At 43.8% G+C, this 15,877-nt stretch overlaps 1 protein-coding gene across 1 annotated transcript in view; it reads right to left on the minus strand.

Moving 5' to 3' along the window:
* The window catches only part of LOC309864773 (uncharacterized protein), a 37,312-nt gene extending 27,447 nt beyond the window's left edge, over positions 1 to 9,865 (minus strand). Inside the window, exon 1 of the mRNA XM_082730561.1 lies at positions 9,771 to 9,865. Within this exon, the coding sequence (XP_082586687.1) occupies positions 9,771 to 9,773 (3 nt within the window). The 5' untranslated portion in view covers positions 9,774 to 9,865. The remainder of the gene's footprint in view (positions 1 to 9,770) is intronic.
* Between the last annotated feature and the right edge of the window lie 6,012 nt (positions 9,866 to 15,877).

The raw sequence follows: 15,877 nt of genomic DNA on the forward strand, positions 1-15,877 counted from the left end.
GTCATGAGTTCAAGGCCCATGTTGGGTATGGAGCCTGCTTAAATTAAAACAGACAAAAAAACCCAGACATTTTTCTTATTATACCAAAGGTCACAGCCCAGAAACACATGCTCATTAAAATACTGAGACCAATACTGAACACTTCCTCTCCATCCACAACATGCCATTACATCAGGATGACCACCATTTAATAACAGTGGAATAAACTGAAAGAAATATACATTTCAGAACTTATTGTAAGAAGTCTTTTCAGTACTCCCAAAAAGACAAAAGCAAGGATACCTTGGGTATTTTAGCCTTTGACAGCTACAGAGAGTAAACATAGACTAAACCCTCATCATATAAACATGAACCCTCAAGCTAAGGACCTAGTTATCCCAGTTCTTTTTTCACAGTACATCATGACTGGTATTCAACACTACCAACAAAAATATTAAAATACACAGTTTGAAGAAATAGTACAAGTAAAAGCACTTGATTCAGACATAGCAGATATGTTGCAATTATTAGACAAGAGATGTAAAGCAACCATGATCAATATGCTAAGCACTTTAATGGAAATAGTGGATAATGTGCAAAAACAGTTAGGTAATTTACCCAGAGATTGAGACTAAGAAAGAACCAACAGAAATAGGCAAGAAATGAAGAAACAAAACAGTAGAAGAAAAATGAAGAATTCCTTTGGGGGACTCATCAATACAGTGAAAATATGTGATGAAAGATTTAGTGAGCTTGAGGAAATGTCAGTAGCAACTTCCAAAACTGAGATGCAAAGAGGAAAAACAAAAAAGGCCAAACAAATCTAAGAAATTTGGGACAGTGACACAAAGTGTAACATAACATAATTGGACTACATGGAGGAAAATAAAAACAGAAAGGAACAGGAGATATAAGTGAAACAACAATGAGATACTCCTAAATTAATGTTAGACACCGAACTACAGATCCAAGAAGCTCAGAGGTCACCAAAGAAGATAAAAGCCTACAAATGCACACCTAGCAATATCTTATTCAAAGTTGAGGGGAAAAGACAAAGAGAAAATCTTGAAAGAAACTAGGGGGAGAAAATAGAGTTACATAGAAAGAAAAGAATTAATTCAGGCTTCTTTTCAGAAACATGCAAGCAGGAAGAGAGTTTTGTTAAATTGTAAAAGTGTTGAAAGAAAAAACTCCAACTACAGTTTTGTGTCAGACAAAATAATCCTTCAAAAGTACAAGGAACAAAAGACTTTTAGAGACAAAATTTGAGGGATTTTGTCACCAGTAAAACCTGCTTCCCAAGAAATGTTAAAAGAAACTCAGTAGGAGGAAGATAATAATCAAGAAAGGAAGAATGTCAGAGAACAAAACAATAAAGGTAAAATACAATGATTTGGTTTTGGTATTTTTATTTAATCTGACAACACTTTGTTCAATGTCATAATAGCAATGTTTTCAGTAATTATAGCTTATAGATAAACAAAATGAATGACCACAATGTTACAAGGAACAGGGAGGGAGGAACTGTGAAATTCTTCACAATGAAAGAATCTGTGAACTTGAAGACCAATCATATGAAATTATACAGAGGAAGGAAGAAAAAAGAAAAAGGAATGAAAAGGAATGAAGAGGGGCGCCTGGATGGCTCAGTGGGTTGGGCCTCTGCCTTCGGCTTGGACCATGACCTCAGGGTCCTGGCATTGGGTCCTACATTGGGCTCTCTGTTCAAGGGGAGCCTGCCCCCCCCCCCAGCCCAACCTGCCTCTCTGCCTGCTTGTATCTCTCTCTGTCAAATAAATAAATAAAATCTTAAACAAAAAAAAAGGAACGAAGAAAGCTTATGAGAATTAGAGGACACCAGTAAAATAAATAATGTGCACATTACAGAAATTCCAAAAGAAGAGAGAAAGGTATTAAGCTTATTTAAAGAAATAGTGGTTAGGGGTGCCTGAGTGGTACAATCAGTTAAGCATGTGACTCTTCGTTTTGGCTCTGGTCTTGGGGCTGTGGGATTGAGGCCCCCCATCGTGCTCCATGCTCAGCATGGAGTCTGCTTGAGATACTCTTTTCCTCTCCCTCTGTCCCTCCCACTCGTGCTCTCTCTAAAATAAGTTAATAAATCTTTAAAAAAAATAATAAACAGGAACACCTGGGTGGCTCAGATAAGCTTCTGCTTTCTGCTCAGGTTGTGATCCCAGGGTCCTGGGATCAAGTCCCACATTGGGCTCCTTGCTCAGTGGGGAGCCTGCTTCTCCCTCTGCCTGCCCCTCTCCTTGCTTGTGCTCTTTTTCTCACTCTCTGACAAATAAATAAATAAAATATTTAAAAATAATAACAAACAAATAATGGCCAGAAACTTCCCAAATCTTAGGAGAGATGTGGACACCCAGGTACATGAAACTCAAAGATCCCTAAATAGGTTGAACCTAAAGACCTCACAAAGATGCATTAAAAGCGGTTTATCAAAAATCAAAGAGAATTTTGGAAGTAGTAAGAGGAAAGCAAAACATCACATACAAGGAAATCCCAATTAGACTATTAGCCAATTTCTTGACAGAAACCTTGAGGACATGAGACAATGAAATGATTTATGCCAGGTGCTGAAAGAAAGAAACTGCCAACCAAGAATGCTTTACTTGGCGAAGCTGTCCTTGAGAAAGATAGGAAAGAGAAAGACTCCCTGATAAACAAAACTGAGGGAATTTCATCACCACTAGATCTGCCTTACAAGAAACGCTAAGCGGGGTGAGAGGGGGTGGCAGCACTTGGTGCCTCAATTGGTAAGTGTCTGCCTTCAGCTCAGATCCTGGGATAGAGTCCCTTGTAGAGCTCCCCGCTCAGTGGCAGAGAGAGAGGAGGAAGCAGGCTTCCTGCTGAGCAGAGAGCCAGAGGCGGGGCTTGATCCCATGACTCTGGGATCATGACCTGAGCCGAAGGCAGAGGCTTTAACCCACTGAGCCACCACCCAGGCATGAATCATGAAATAGGAAATCAAAATCTCAGTAATAAGTAAGGAAATTGAATTAGCAATTAAAAAACTCCCAACAAAGAAAAGCTCAGCACCAGATGGCTTCACTGGTGAATTCTACCAAACATTAAAAAAAAAAAAATTCAAAGCAATCCTTCTCAAATGCTTGCAACAATCAGAGAGGAAGAAACACTTGCAAAACCATTTTACAAGGCCAGCATTACGATGATAACACAGTCAGACAAGCACACTCCAAGAAAAGAAAATTACAAGCCAATATCCCTGGGAAACATAGATGCAAAACTTTTCTACGAAATACTAGGACATCAAATTCAACAGCACATTACAAGGCTTAGACAACATGATCAAGTTAGCTTTATCCCTGGGATGCAAGGATGGTTCAATTTCCACAAATCCAAAAATGGGTTACACCAAATTAACAAAACGAAAGATAAAAGTCATATGATCATTTTGACAGGTGCAGAAGAGGCATTTGACAAAACCCAACATCCTTTAATGATGAAAAGAAACAAATTAGGTATAGAAAGAATTTACCTCAATACAATAAAAGCCATAAATGACAAATGCATGATAACATCATACTGAATGCAGAAAAGTTACTTCTTTCAGAACGATGGTACCCGGCAAGAAACTGCGAAGAGCATTAAGGTGAGGCATACATACCTATTTGTCCCCTATTTTATATTCAGTAACTCCCTACATTAGCAGGGGTAACTTGCTGAAATTTTCTGGAATCCCAATATAACTATAATTTGAACCCTAGTCTTATTTGCATGAAGGTTTCCGAATTAGTGCATTGAAGCAGATGGCAAAATTAATTCAGAATCTCTGTTGTAGAGGCCCCCCAACCCTTTGTCTTTTAAAGATTTTATTTATTCATTCAAGATGGAGAGAGGGTGCACTATCAGGAGGAGTGGCAGGCAGAGGGAGAGGGAGGGGGAGAAGCAAGCTCCCTGCTGAGCAAGGAACCAGATTCCAGAACCCTGGGATCATGACCTGAGCCAAAGGCAGACACTTAACTGACTGAGCCACCCAGGTGCCCCTGGTTTTTAAAGGGTTTAAACCGTTTAAACTTTTTTTGTTGTGTAGATTCCTTTAGTGTATTTTGGATTTCCAATTGGGTGAAATTGTAGACCTTTCTTTCAGTGTTTTTCTCTTTTCTTCTTTTCTTCCTGTCCTTCTCTATTTTGAGTTGTTTTGTTTGGTTTGTTTTTGGTCACTGGATCAACTTCAGGGAAAGGAGTGTCCTTTCTACCTAGGTATTTATATATATATTTTTCCTTCAGTGAGCCTCAAATCAGTGCCATCAGGGACAGGAGACTTTCCTGTGACAAATGTTTTGCTTTATAGGATCTGAAGATCCCGGACTTAAGTCATCTTAAACGAATACCTTTGCTGTGCTGTGTGTGTTGGCCTCTGTGGCCCTGAGGGTCAGAATCATTGCCACAGTCTGGCAGAGAAGCAGCCCCAGAAGTATTTCAGGATCCTGATGAGTCCTTTGGTATTTGGGGTCAGGACTCCGCCTGCATTCTAATGATCTGCCTTTCCCCTCTCTTCCCTTCTTCTTTTTAAATGACAGCTGTTTCAGGGGTGACCCCTTGATACACTCTCCTCTTGTGTAGTCCTCTCCCCCAGCCCCGCCCCTGGGCTATCTCAGGGCCAACCCAGCCTTGATCGCAGTTTCATTCTAACACACAGATAAATCCCTGCAAACGTATCAACCCAGGACCACTGTAAGGAGGGCCCCAATCCCATACTCCTGCTATGAAAGGCCTAAGAATCCTAGAGCTACCACCTCTGGTCAGTTTGACTCTAGAACTAAGGCTTTGTAGGGTCACTGGCACAGGGCAGCACAGCACACAACATGAGCTCCCGGGGACTGGGAAGCCCACAGTACACGCCACCATCAGGCAGAGCAGGGGAGCAGGTCAGAGTAAAAGAAGACAGACCCATGGGTGGTAGCTTCGTCTGGACATGCTGTTCACAGATGAGAATTAACAGTCGCCAACTGATATGCGGTTCGGGTGTTAAGACTTATGCCTCCTCCCTGCCCCAACACACACAGCAAGTCGTGGGAGGAACTTGGTCACATATCAAGGGTGATCAGATATGGAGGGTATGGGGATGATTCTGGATCAGCTGATTTAGCAGTCTTCTTGCTAAAACCGGGCTTTACAAGGAGCTACCAGGACAGACTTACGAGAAATTTCAGGAGCCCGACTCAAGTTTGGCCAAGCAAAGAATCTTTGTCAGGGGTGGGGCCAGGGCAAGAATTCTGCAGACGGGGGCTTGTGTGCCGGGAATCTGAAGTCAGTACCATATAAGAGAGTCTCCAGACTTTCTTGTCTGTTTGTCCAAGTGTGGAGATAAGGGAAAGAGGGGGAGGTGAGGGTAAGCTGCCAGCAAACATCAAAAGATGTGGAGTCTGGCTGCTTGTTACAAGGACACGCATGGATAAGAAAAATATGCATTTGAAATGGCTTGGTTTCTATCTAAAGAAACACAAAAACTGGCCGGAAGCTCCTGAAATGATCAAGACTGTGGATTGGAAGATGGCTGGAGTTATAGCACTGGAGGGGAGTGGGATGTGTGGGCAGTGAGTTTTCTTTCTTTTTTTTTTTTTAAGATTTTATTTATTTGACAGTCAGAGATCACAAGTAGGCAGAGAGGCAGACAGAGAGAGAGAGGAGGAAGCAGGCTCCCCACTGAGCAGAGAGCCCCATGTGGGGCTCGATCCCAGGACCCTGGGATCCCGATCCAAGCCAAAGGCAGAAGCTTAACCCACTGAGCCACCCAGGTGCCCCAGCAGTGAGCTTTCTTAAGTCAGATTTTCTATCTCATGGTTTTACTTCAAATCAACAAAAATTTGTGTATACCAAGTTTTACTATTTAGTAGTCTTTATTTAATTTTAACTTTTGTACATGGGAAACCATTTTCATATTTAATTCCTTTTTTATTTTATTTATTTATTTATTTATTAAGATTTTATTTATTTATTTGTCAGAGAGAGAGAGAGAGAGCACAAGCAGACAGGGTGGAAGGCAGAGTCAGAGGAGGAAGCAGGCTCCCCGCGGAGCAAGGAGCCAGATGTGGGACTCGATCCCAGGACGCTGGGATCATGACCTGAGCTGAAGGCAGCTGCTCAACCAACTGAGCCACCCAGGCGTCCCTAATTCCTTTTTTAAAAAAGATTTTTAAGTAGTTTGTACCCAGTATAGGGCTCGAACCCACAACCTTGAGATTAAGAGTCTCGTGTTCCACGGATGGAGCCAGCCAAGTGTCCTAGATTTAATTCCTTTAAACACTAAGAGTTACAAAAGTGAAAACCATAGAAAATGAGTATTTTCAAATATTTTTCTAACTAGAAGGACATGTGGCATCATAGTTTGCCCTTCCGAGTTCAACACTGGGGATATTTTCAGAAATAATGTTCTGATCCAATAGGGGTTTGAATTTAGCTCCTTAAATGGACTGGATTTTCAAGGACTTAATTCATAAGCTACAGGTACATTTCCTCATGTCAATTAAAATAGGAATTCACTTTCTTTGTCCTTTTAAATGTCAGAGTCCTCTAGAGACATGTGCATACAAGCACTGATGTAAAAATGAAAACATGTACCTGAAAACTGAAGCACGTTCATCTCAAATCTTGAAGTTCTTTCGCCTAAAAGGAACAAAAATTCTACTGAGTTCCATAGTTTTCTTACCTTACTGCCATCATCCCTTTCAACCAGTTTACATTTGCAAGCCCAAGAAACAAAAAATGTTATTTCTCCCACAGGGAACAAAATTACAAAGTACCGGGTTGCCTGGGTGGCTCAGTTGGTTAAGCATCCAACTCTTGATTTCGGCTCAGGTCATGAGCTCGGGGTTGTGAGATGGAGCCCTGGGTCAGGCTCCACTGGAGTCGGCTTGGGATTCTCTCTCTCCCTCTGCACCTCTCCCACCTCCCTCCCTTTCTAAAAAAATTTAAAAAGAAATTACAAAGTACTAAGGGAACCTAGAACCAAAGGGCGTCAGTACTCAATCCATAAAGGAATCCAGAGAAAAGAAATGTAAACATTGGATTCAGCACAGAGAAGAAGCCTGCTTCTCACAGGACATTAGGAGAGCCATGTTCATATTGCTGAACATACTCTAGACTCTCCCAGTGGAGGGGCACCTGGGTGGCTCAGTGGGTTAAAGCCTCTGCCTTCGGCTCAGGTCATGATCCTGGGGTCCTGGGATCCTGCCCCGAATTGGGCTCTCTGCTCAGCAGGGAGTCTGCTTCCTCCTCTACTCTCTGCCTGCTTGTGATCTCTGTCTGTCAAATATATAAATAAAATCTTTTTTTTTTAAAAGATTTTATTTATTTATTTGACAGAGAGAAATCACAAGTAGATGGAGAGGCAGGCAGAGAGAGAGAGAGAGGGAAGCAGGCTCCCTGCTGAGCAGAGAGCCCGATGCGGGGCTCGATCCCAGGACCCTGAGATCATGACCTGAGCCAAAGGCAGCGGCTTAACCCACTGAGCCACCCAGGCGCCCTATAAATAAAATCTTAAAAAAAAAAATAGACTCTCCCAGTGGAGACAAAAGCCCTGGAGTTGGTAGATCCCCAAGAAAATGGGGGAGGGGAGAAAGGGACACCTGAGCAGCCACAAGAATGAATCCTGGGAGCCCTCCCCTCCCTGGGGTGTAATGGAACCCCTCTCTCCCTAAGCCTTCCATTCTCACAAGCAGGGAAACCCTCAGCTGGATTCAGGTTTAGGCTATTACCTAAATGAGCTCCCAAATTTGTGAACCCTAACCCAGACACGGAACTCCTGACTTTCACAGACTTTTTCAATCCAAATTACACTGAGTGCACCTGCACAGGGATGCAAAACTCCAAACTGTCCAGACACAGGCACAAGGGTACCACCACTGCCTCGGAAGAAGATTACCTCCCTTCCCCTTTGTGCACATGCATCCCCAGATTTCCAGGCTCTGTAGCTTCTCTTCATATAAAGCTTCCTTCTGTGGTGGGTATGAGCAGGTAGGACACCTGCAGAGGCTCTCAAGAAGAACCATCTGGGGTCTTGAAGGCATTTCCTGTTGCAGGCTCAATGGGGCAGAGTGTGGGGAGCCTAGCTTGGGTCACTAGTCATAGCCTTCTGTTCCCAGTCACATAGCTTTGGACTATATTGATATTTTCTAAAGATTTAAAAAAGTTTATTTGACAGAGATCACAAGTAGACAGAGAGGCAGGCAGGGAGGAGGTGGCGAGCAGGCCCCCTGCTGAGCAGAGAGAACGATTTGGGGCTTGATCCCAGGGCCCTGAGATCATGACCTCAACCCACTGAGCCACCCAGGCACCCCTGTATATTTATATTTTTAATGACACAAACCCGGGATATGAAGACTCTAGGAAAGTAACACACACCCAATGTTTATGTAGAAAAGGTGGAAGAAAATTGTAGTTCAACAAGAAAATCCAAAAGTATTTATTACTTTCAGAAATAATGATAGTAAATAATTATTTCCATGGCAAGAAATTGTCTATAATCAATCACTGAATACACTAAATGGTTGAATTACATTGGAAATTGCTCCCCTTCACCCTCACATGCACACACACACACACTCACCTAAGAATATTACTACACCTTCTCAGGGATTAGAAAAATGAGAAATTTTAACACATGCCATGTGATATTAGAATTTTTCTCTTTCGGGGCGCCTGGGTGGCTCAGTGGGTGAAAGCCTCTGCCTTCAGCTCAGGTCATGATCCCAGGATTCTGGGATCCAGCCTCTGGGATGGGCTTCTGGGATGGGCTCTCTGCTCAGCGGGGAGCCTGCGTCCTCCTCTCTGCCTGCTTCTCTGCCTACTTGTGATCGGACTGTCAAATAAATAAATAAAATCTTTTAAAAAAAGAATTTTTCTCTTTCTCTTTGGAAATATTTAATACTGTGTTTCTCAATCTATCGATTAAATACATTTACATTTGAAAACTGGAAACTAAAAATGAATAAATTTTATCAAGGTGACAAACCTAGGCATGGGCAGTGCTGGCTGGAGCGATCACCCAGGAAACTTTCACGAGGACCCTCCCCCGAAAGGACTTCCCATTGGATGTCCGTGCCCAGGGAAAGATCCTGGGAGGAGAGGCCCAGGATTTCATAAAAAGTTCCACGTGGTTATTCTCTGCTTGCCGCTCATGTAAAATATCCAGACAAAAACTATAAACGTTTAAAATGAGCCATTCATTGACTGTGTGAAAACAATAAATAGTTAAAATACTGAGCTGTGTGAATTGCACGCGGAGGACAAATGGTTGATGCTGATGCCATGAACTGAAGAGGGGAAGCTGGCGTCGGGGCAGGCGGGCGGGACTGGGAAACAAGCATTCATTGCCAGTCCAAGGAAAGGATAGGCCGAGGGACAGGGTCGTGGATTGGACCCTCTGCTTCCCGAACATCGGGAACACTCAGGAGAAACGGGTGCCCCTCGACAGAAAGGAGGGACTGGGGCCCCGGACCACAGCACCTCCCGCGCACGAACCCCGGAGGCCGAGTCACGACTGTCCTCTGACGACCCTCTCTCCCCGTGGTCACCGCACGATCCGGGGAGACGCGGCCGCGCGCAGGGACGGGACAGGACGCCGCGGTCCCCGCTGCCCGCCCAGCCCGCACGCCGCGCGCCTGAGGGGACTGAGGTCCGAGCAGCGCCAACGCGGACTCGGCTCCGCAGACTCGGGGGCTCCCGCGGGAGGTTGGGTCCCCGTCAACGCCCGTCGCCAGCCCCTCCGCCCCTTCCTGGCACACCCGGCCCCGCACACTCACCATTTCCCGGCTTCTCGGTCCGCCGGCGTCGGCCCTACGGCTCCCGCACCGGGTGCAGCTCTCCGCGTTATAGACGCGGCGGCAGAGCCACCTGGGACCCCTAAGCGCAGGTGAGACTCACCCGGAGCAACTTCAGGAGCGTCCACCGGGCTGCGGAGCGTCGCCACACCCACCTGCCCCGGCGGCGCCCCTGATTGGACAGCTCGCAAGGGCCCGCCCCTCCCCTCCAGAGTGACAACAGGGCAGGAGGTCCGGATGTCTCAGGCGCAGGGGGTCTTTCCTGGGGGTGGGGAATGGGCCACCACCTTGGACGTTCGCTTTTAGACAACTCTTGGTCCAGGCCCTGGAGGGACAGTGGCGTCTTCCTGCAGCTCCTTCTAAACGTGGGGACGCAGGTGTGCGCAGGGAGTTCGAGAGTCGGTTCCAAGAGAAGGACGCCCTTGTTCAGAGCAAGAGGGGCGCTTGACCAGGCTAGACCAGGCCAGGCCAGACGGGAACTAGATGGTGTTCTGGGGTTGCATGAGGCTGAGAAACCAATGTCAGAAGTGGAATAAATGCCTAATTTTGAGGTCACTTCCACGTTACCAAATGTCACTTTCTTCTCTGATTGACATGATTACCAACTATTTGCTCTCTGTGATGTATTTCGAACAGACTCAATGTTTTTTTTTTTTTTAAAGATTTTATTTATTTATTTGACAGACAGAGACCACAAGTAGGCAGAGAGGCGGGCAGAGAGACAGAGGAGGAAGCAGGACCCCGAGATCATGACCTGAGCCGAAGGCAGCGGCTTAACCCACTGAGCCACCCAGGCGCCCCAGACTCAATGTTTTAATTGGGCAGGACAACATATCCTGTATGAAATCCATGTGACTCTTCTGTAAGTATATTTCCTGGGCACAAACATCCTATGGGAAGTCTTTTGGTAGAATTTCCTCTTTGAAACTTTCCTGGGGGAATCTGTCCTGTTAGAACTGCCCCACGCGGGGTTTGCCACCTTGAAAACATGTGCTAATTTATTTATCTTTTTCCAATAGGGATAAAATTTATTTAATTAATAGAGGTTGAAATAAAGTATGAAATGAGAAAGCAGTGAATTTCAGAAAAAAACCAAGATATTCTAATATTACATTCCATTTGTTAAGGATTTTGATTTCACTTTTTCTTCTCCTGAGAGTGTCCTGTAAGTTTCTGAGACCTATTATTTAATTCTGGGTGATTTCAAATCTGCTTAGATTTGCAGAGTGAAAGTATTCAAGCAGGACTAATTATTTGCAAAACAATGTCTTGCCATGAAAAATAATTGATATCTTTCCCCAAAAGGAGTAGATATTTGATGTTTTCTGGTTGAACTACTAAATATGCATTGCAGTTTCTTTACTCCTTTCCACATAAACACTGAGTTTGAGTGACTTTGTTCAAACACTTGGTTTGTGTTGTTTAGAACATAGTATATAATGGTTGTGTTGTTTAGAACATAGAATATAAGCAACTCCAGTGGGGCATAGACCCCTGTGGTCAAGACCAAGTAAGGCTGTTTGAATCACTGCTTTCAATTCCCAAGAGAGAATTGCTAGCTTAGAGGATAACTCAGTTTGTAGTTTTTGGGGAATTGCCATGTTGTTTTTCAAACCATCAACATGATTTTATATTCTCAACAATAGTGTAACAAGGGTTCCAAAAGGTATTTTCGTTTCCCTAATAGTGTCCTTTAAGAATGAAAGTTATGGGGGTGCCTGGGTGGCTCAGTGGGTTAAAGCCTCTGCCTTCCCTTCAGGTCATGATCCCAGGGTTTTGGGATAGAGCCCTGAATCAGGCTTTCTGCTCAGCAGGGAGCCTGCTTCCTTCTCTCTCTCTGCCTGCCTCTCTGCCTTCTTGTGATCTCTGTCAAATAAATAGATAAATAAATCTTTTTAAAAAAGAATGAAAGTCATTAATGAGGTCCAAATTTGATAAAGCCCATTTCCTTTCCATTCTTGCTCTTGGTGTGTTAGCTACTAATTCCTTGCCAAATACAAGTTCAGAATTGTTTCCTATATTTTATGTAAATGTGTCATAATTTACTCTTATGTTTAGGTCTTTATCCTTTCTTTTAAATTATTGTATGTGGTGTCCTGTAAGGATAAAACCTCTTTCCTTTGCATATAGCTATCCAGTTGACCCAGCACAAATTTATGAAAAGAACATTCTTTTTTTTTTTCTTTGTTAGAGAGGGAGTGGCAGGGAGGAGAGGCAGAGGGAGAAGGAGTGAAAGAATCTTAATCAGGCTCCACGCCTAGCACAGAGCCTGACACAGGGCCGAACTCACAACCCTGAGATCATGACGTGAGCTGAAATCAGGAGTCAGACACTAAATTGATTAAGCCACCCAGGCACCCTTGAAAAGAATATTCTTGTTCTATTCTTGGTACCCCCCCCCCCCAAAATCAGTTGACTACAGATGTGTGGGTTTATTTCTCAAATATATTTTTAAAAGATTTTATTAATTTATTTGAGAGAGAGAGAAGATGGGGAAGTGGAGAGGGAGAGGGAGAAACAGACTCCTCACTGAACAGGGAGGCTGATACGGGGCTCAATCCCAGGACCCTGAGATCCGGAACTGAGCTCAAGGCAGAAACTTAAACAACTAAACCATCCAGGCACCCCTATTTCTCAAATCTTAATCTACCGTCAGTACCACATTCTCTCTCTTTTTAAAAAGATTTTATTTATTTGACAGAGAGAGAGAGAGCACAAGTAGGGGGAGTAGCAGGCAGAGTGAGAGGGAAGAAGCAGGCTCCCCAGTGAGCAGAGAGCCTGATGTGGGTTTAAATCCCAGGGCCCTAGGATCATGACCTTAGCCAAAGGCAGACTTTGATTGAATGACCGAGCCACCCGGGCGCCCTAGTACCACATTCTCTTGATTACTACTGCATATTACAAAGTTGTGAAATCAAGAAATGTTAGTCCCACCACTTTGTTTTTCTTTTTCAAGAGTACTTTGGCGATTCTGGTTCTTTTGCAATTCCATATAATTTAAAAAACCATCTTGCCAATTTATATAAAGGGAAATAAGGGATCATGATAGGTATTGTGCCAAGTCTCTAGATCATTTAGGGGGCTAGCACTATTTCAACAATATTAAGTTTTCTGATTCACTTTCCCATTTATTTACATATTCATTAATTTCTTTTGTTTATGTTTTAGTTTTCTGAATATTCATTTTGGACTTTTTTTGCTAAATTATCCCTAAGTATTTTATTCCTTCTGATTTCATTGTAAATGCATTTATTAATTTTATTATCAGACTATTCCTTTTTTTTCTTAAAAGGATTTTATTTATTTGAGAGAGAGCGAGAGAGTGAGCATAAGCAGGGGGAGTGACAGAGGGAGATGGAGCAGCAGGGAGCTGATAGGTGGCTAGATCCTGGGGACCTGAGTGGCTCAGTGGGTTAAGCCACTGCCTTCGGCTCAGGTCATGATCTCGGGGTCCTGGGATCGAATCTCGCATTGGGCTCTCTGCTCAGCGGGAGCCTGCTTCCTTCTCTCTCTCTCTGCCTGCCTCTTGTGATCTCTCTCTGTCAAATAAATAAATAAAATCTTTAAAAAAAGATTTTGAGAGAGAAAAAATAAAGGGTGCCTTTATTTGAGAGAGAGCGAGAGAGTGAGCACAAGCAGGGGGAGTGGCAGAGGGAGACGGAGCAGCAGGGAGCTGACAGGTAGCTAGATCCCGGGACTCTGGGATCATGACCAGAGCTGAAGGCAGACACCTAGCCAACTGAACCACCCAGGTGTCCCCAGACTCTTCTTTACAAGTGTATGAAAATACAATTGTGGGGCACCTGGGTAGCTCAGTCAGCTAAGCGTCTGACTCTTGATTTCCACTCAGGTCATTGTCTCAGGGTCATGGAATTGAGCCCCAAGTCAGGCTCCGCACTGGGCATGGAGCCTGTGTGGGATTCTCTCTTCCTCCTTCTGCCCCTTCCTTCTGCTCGCTCTCTTTCTCAAAAAAAATTTTTTTTTAAATTTTTATACCTTGATCTTGGATCCAACCAATTTGCTAAACTCAATTATCAGGTTTTCTTTTCTTTTCTTTTTTTTTTTTTTTAAGATTTCATTTTTAAGGGCGCCTGGGTGGCTCAGTGGGTTAAGCCGCTGCCTTTGGCTCAGGTCATGATCTCAGGGTCCTGGGATCGAGTCCCGGATCGGGCTCTCTGCTCAGCAGGGAGCCTGCTTCCTCTTCTCTCTCTCTCTGCCTGCCTCTCTGCCTACTTGTGATCTCTCTCTGTCAAATAAGTAAATAAAATCTTTAAAAAAAAAGATTTCATTTTTAAGTAATCTCTACACCCAATACAGGGCTTGAACTTACAACCCAAGATCAAGAGTCCCCTGCTCTACCAAACTGAACCAGCTAGGCACCCCTAAATTATTAGTTTTAGGAGGGTGTCGCTCTCGACCCGCAAGAACGACCCGGAGACGTGATGGGTGGCAAGCTTCTTTATTTGTTCTCCTTCCTCTCTCCCCTACAGGCAATCTCCGCACTATATATATCCACCGCCTCGGCCAATCACCGCTCTAGTTACGAGCCCCTCTCCCTGATCACGCAGTGCGCACGGGCTCACCCATGTCTGCCGTCAGCCAATCAGTCTCGCTTCCTCAAAACCCGGGCACTTCCGCATACGTGACTCCTTGCATCTATTGCATGGCTCTCCACAGGAGGGTTGTTTTTTTAGTGGATTTTTTAGAATTTTCTAGAAACAAGATACCTCAGTGGGGAGGTGGTATAGTTTTACGTCCTAACTAACCTTAATGTGTTTTGTTTCCTTTTCCTGCATAATAGTTTTAGCTAAAATAGATGGTGCATCCGGAATATAAATGGCAAGAGCAGATATCTTTGCTTTGTTCCTTACTTCAGGGGAATGCATCCAGCTTTTCACAACCCAAAACAATACTAGTTTGGGTTTTCCATAGATGCTCTTTTTTTTTTTTTTTAAAGATTTTGTTTATTTATTTATTTGACAGAGAGAGACACAGGGAGAGAGGGAACACAGCAGGGGGAGTGGGAGAGGGAGAAACAGGCTTCCTGCAGGGCAGGGAGCCCGATGTGGGGCCCGATCCCAGGGCCCTGGGATCATGATCTGAGCCGAAGGCATAGACGCTTAATGACTGAGCCACCCGGGTGCCCCTCCATAGATGCTCTTAATGAGCTTAGTTAATTTCCTTTTACACTTGATATGCTGAGTGGTTTAATCACACAAGCATATTGAATTTTGTCACTTATTTTCTCTGAGGCAACTGAGATCTTGCTATTTTGTTTCTTTTTTTTTTAAGATTTTATTTATTTATTTGACAGGCAGAGAACACAAGTAGGCTGAGAGGCAGGCAGAGAGAGAGAGGAGGAAGCAGGCTCCCCGCCGAGCAGAGAGCCCGATGCGGGGCTCCATCCCAGGACCCTGGGATCAAGACCCGAGCTGAAGGCAGAGGCTTCAACCCACTGAGCTACCCAGGAGCCCCTGCTATTTTGTTTCTTACTGTATTGATGTTCTTCTCATTATTTCATTAACAGATTTTGAGATATTAACCCAGGCTTTCATCCTTGGATTGTATCCTACTTAGTCATGGTATAGAATATTATATATTGCTGGATAAGTTTTGTGGGTTCACAAAATGAGCGTGAAGTGTTCTCTCCATTCTCATTTGTTTCTAGTTATACTCTTTTGGGAGGAATGTAACTCCATGCCGCCATTGTGGAAAATAGGAAAATAGTTTGGCAGGTTTTTTTTTTTTGTAATATACAGATTGTTATCACATGATCCAGCAATCCCATTTCTGAGAGTATACCCGAAACATGGACTCAAACATATTTGTCCACCTGTGTTTGCAAGAGCATTATTTACAGTAGCCATAAGGTGGAAGCAACCCAAGTGTCCATCAGAGATGAATGGGTAAACAAAATGTGGTATACACATACAGCAAAATACTACTCAGCTTTAAAAGAAATGAAATTCTGACACATGCTACACCACGGGTAACCCCTGAGGACATAAGTGAAACAAGCCAGTCAAAAAAAGACAAAAACTGTATGATTCCACTTATATGAGGTGCCTGGAGTAATCAAATTCACAGAG

The sequence above is a fragment of the Mustela nivalis genome (assembly GCF_964662115.1).
Source record: "Mustela nivalis genome assembly, chromosome: 1".
NCBI lineage: Eukaryota > Metazoa > Chordata > Mammalia > Carnivora > Mustelidae > Mustela > Mustela nivalis.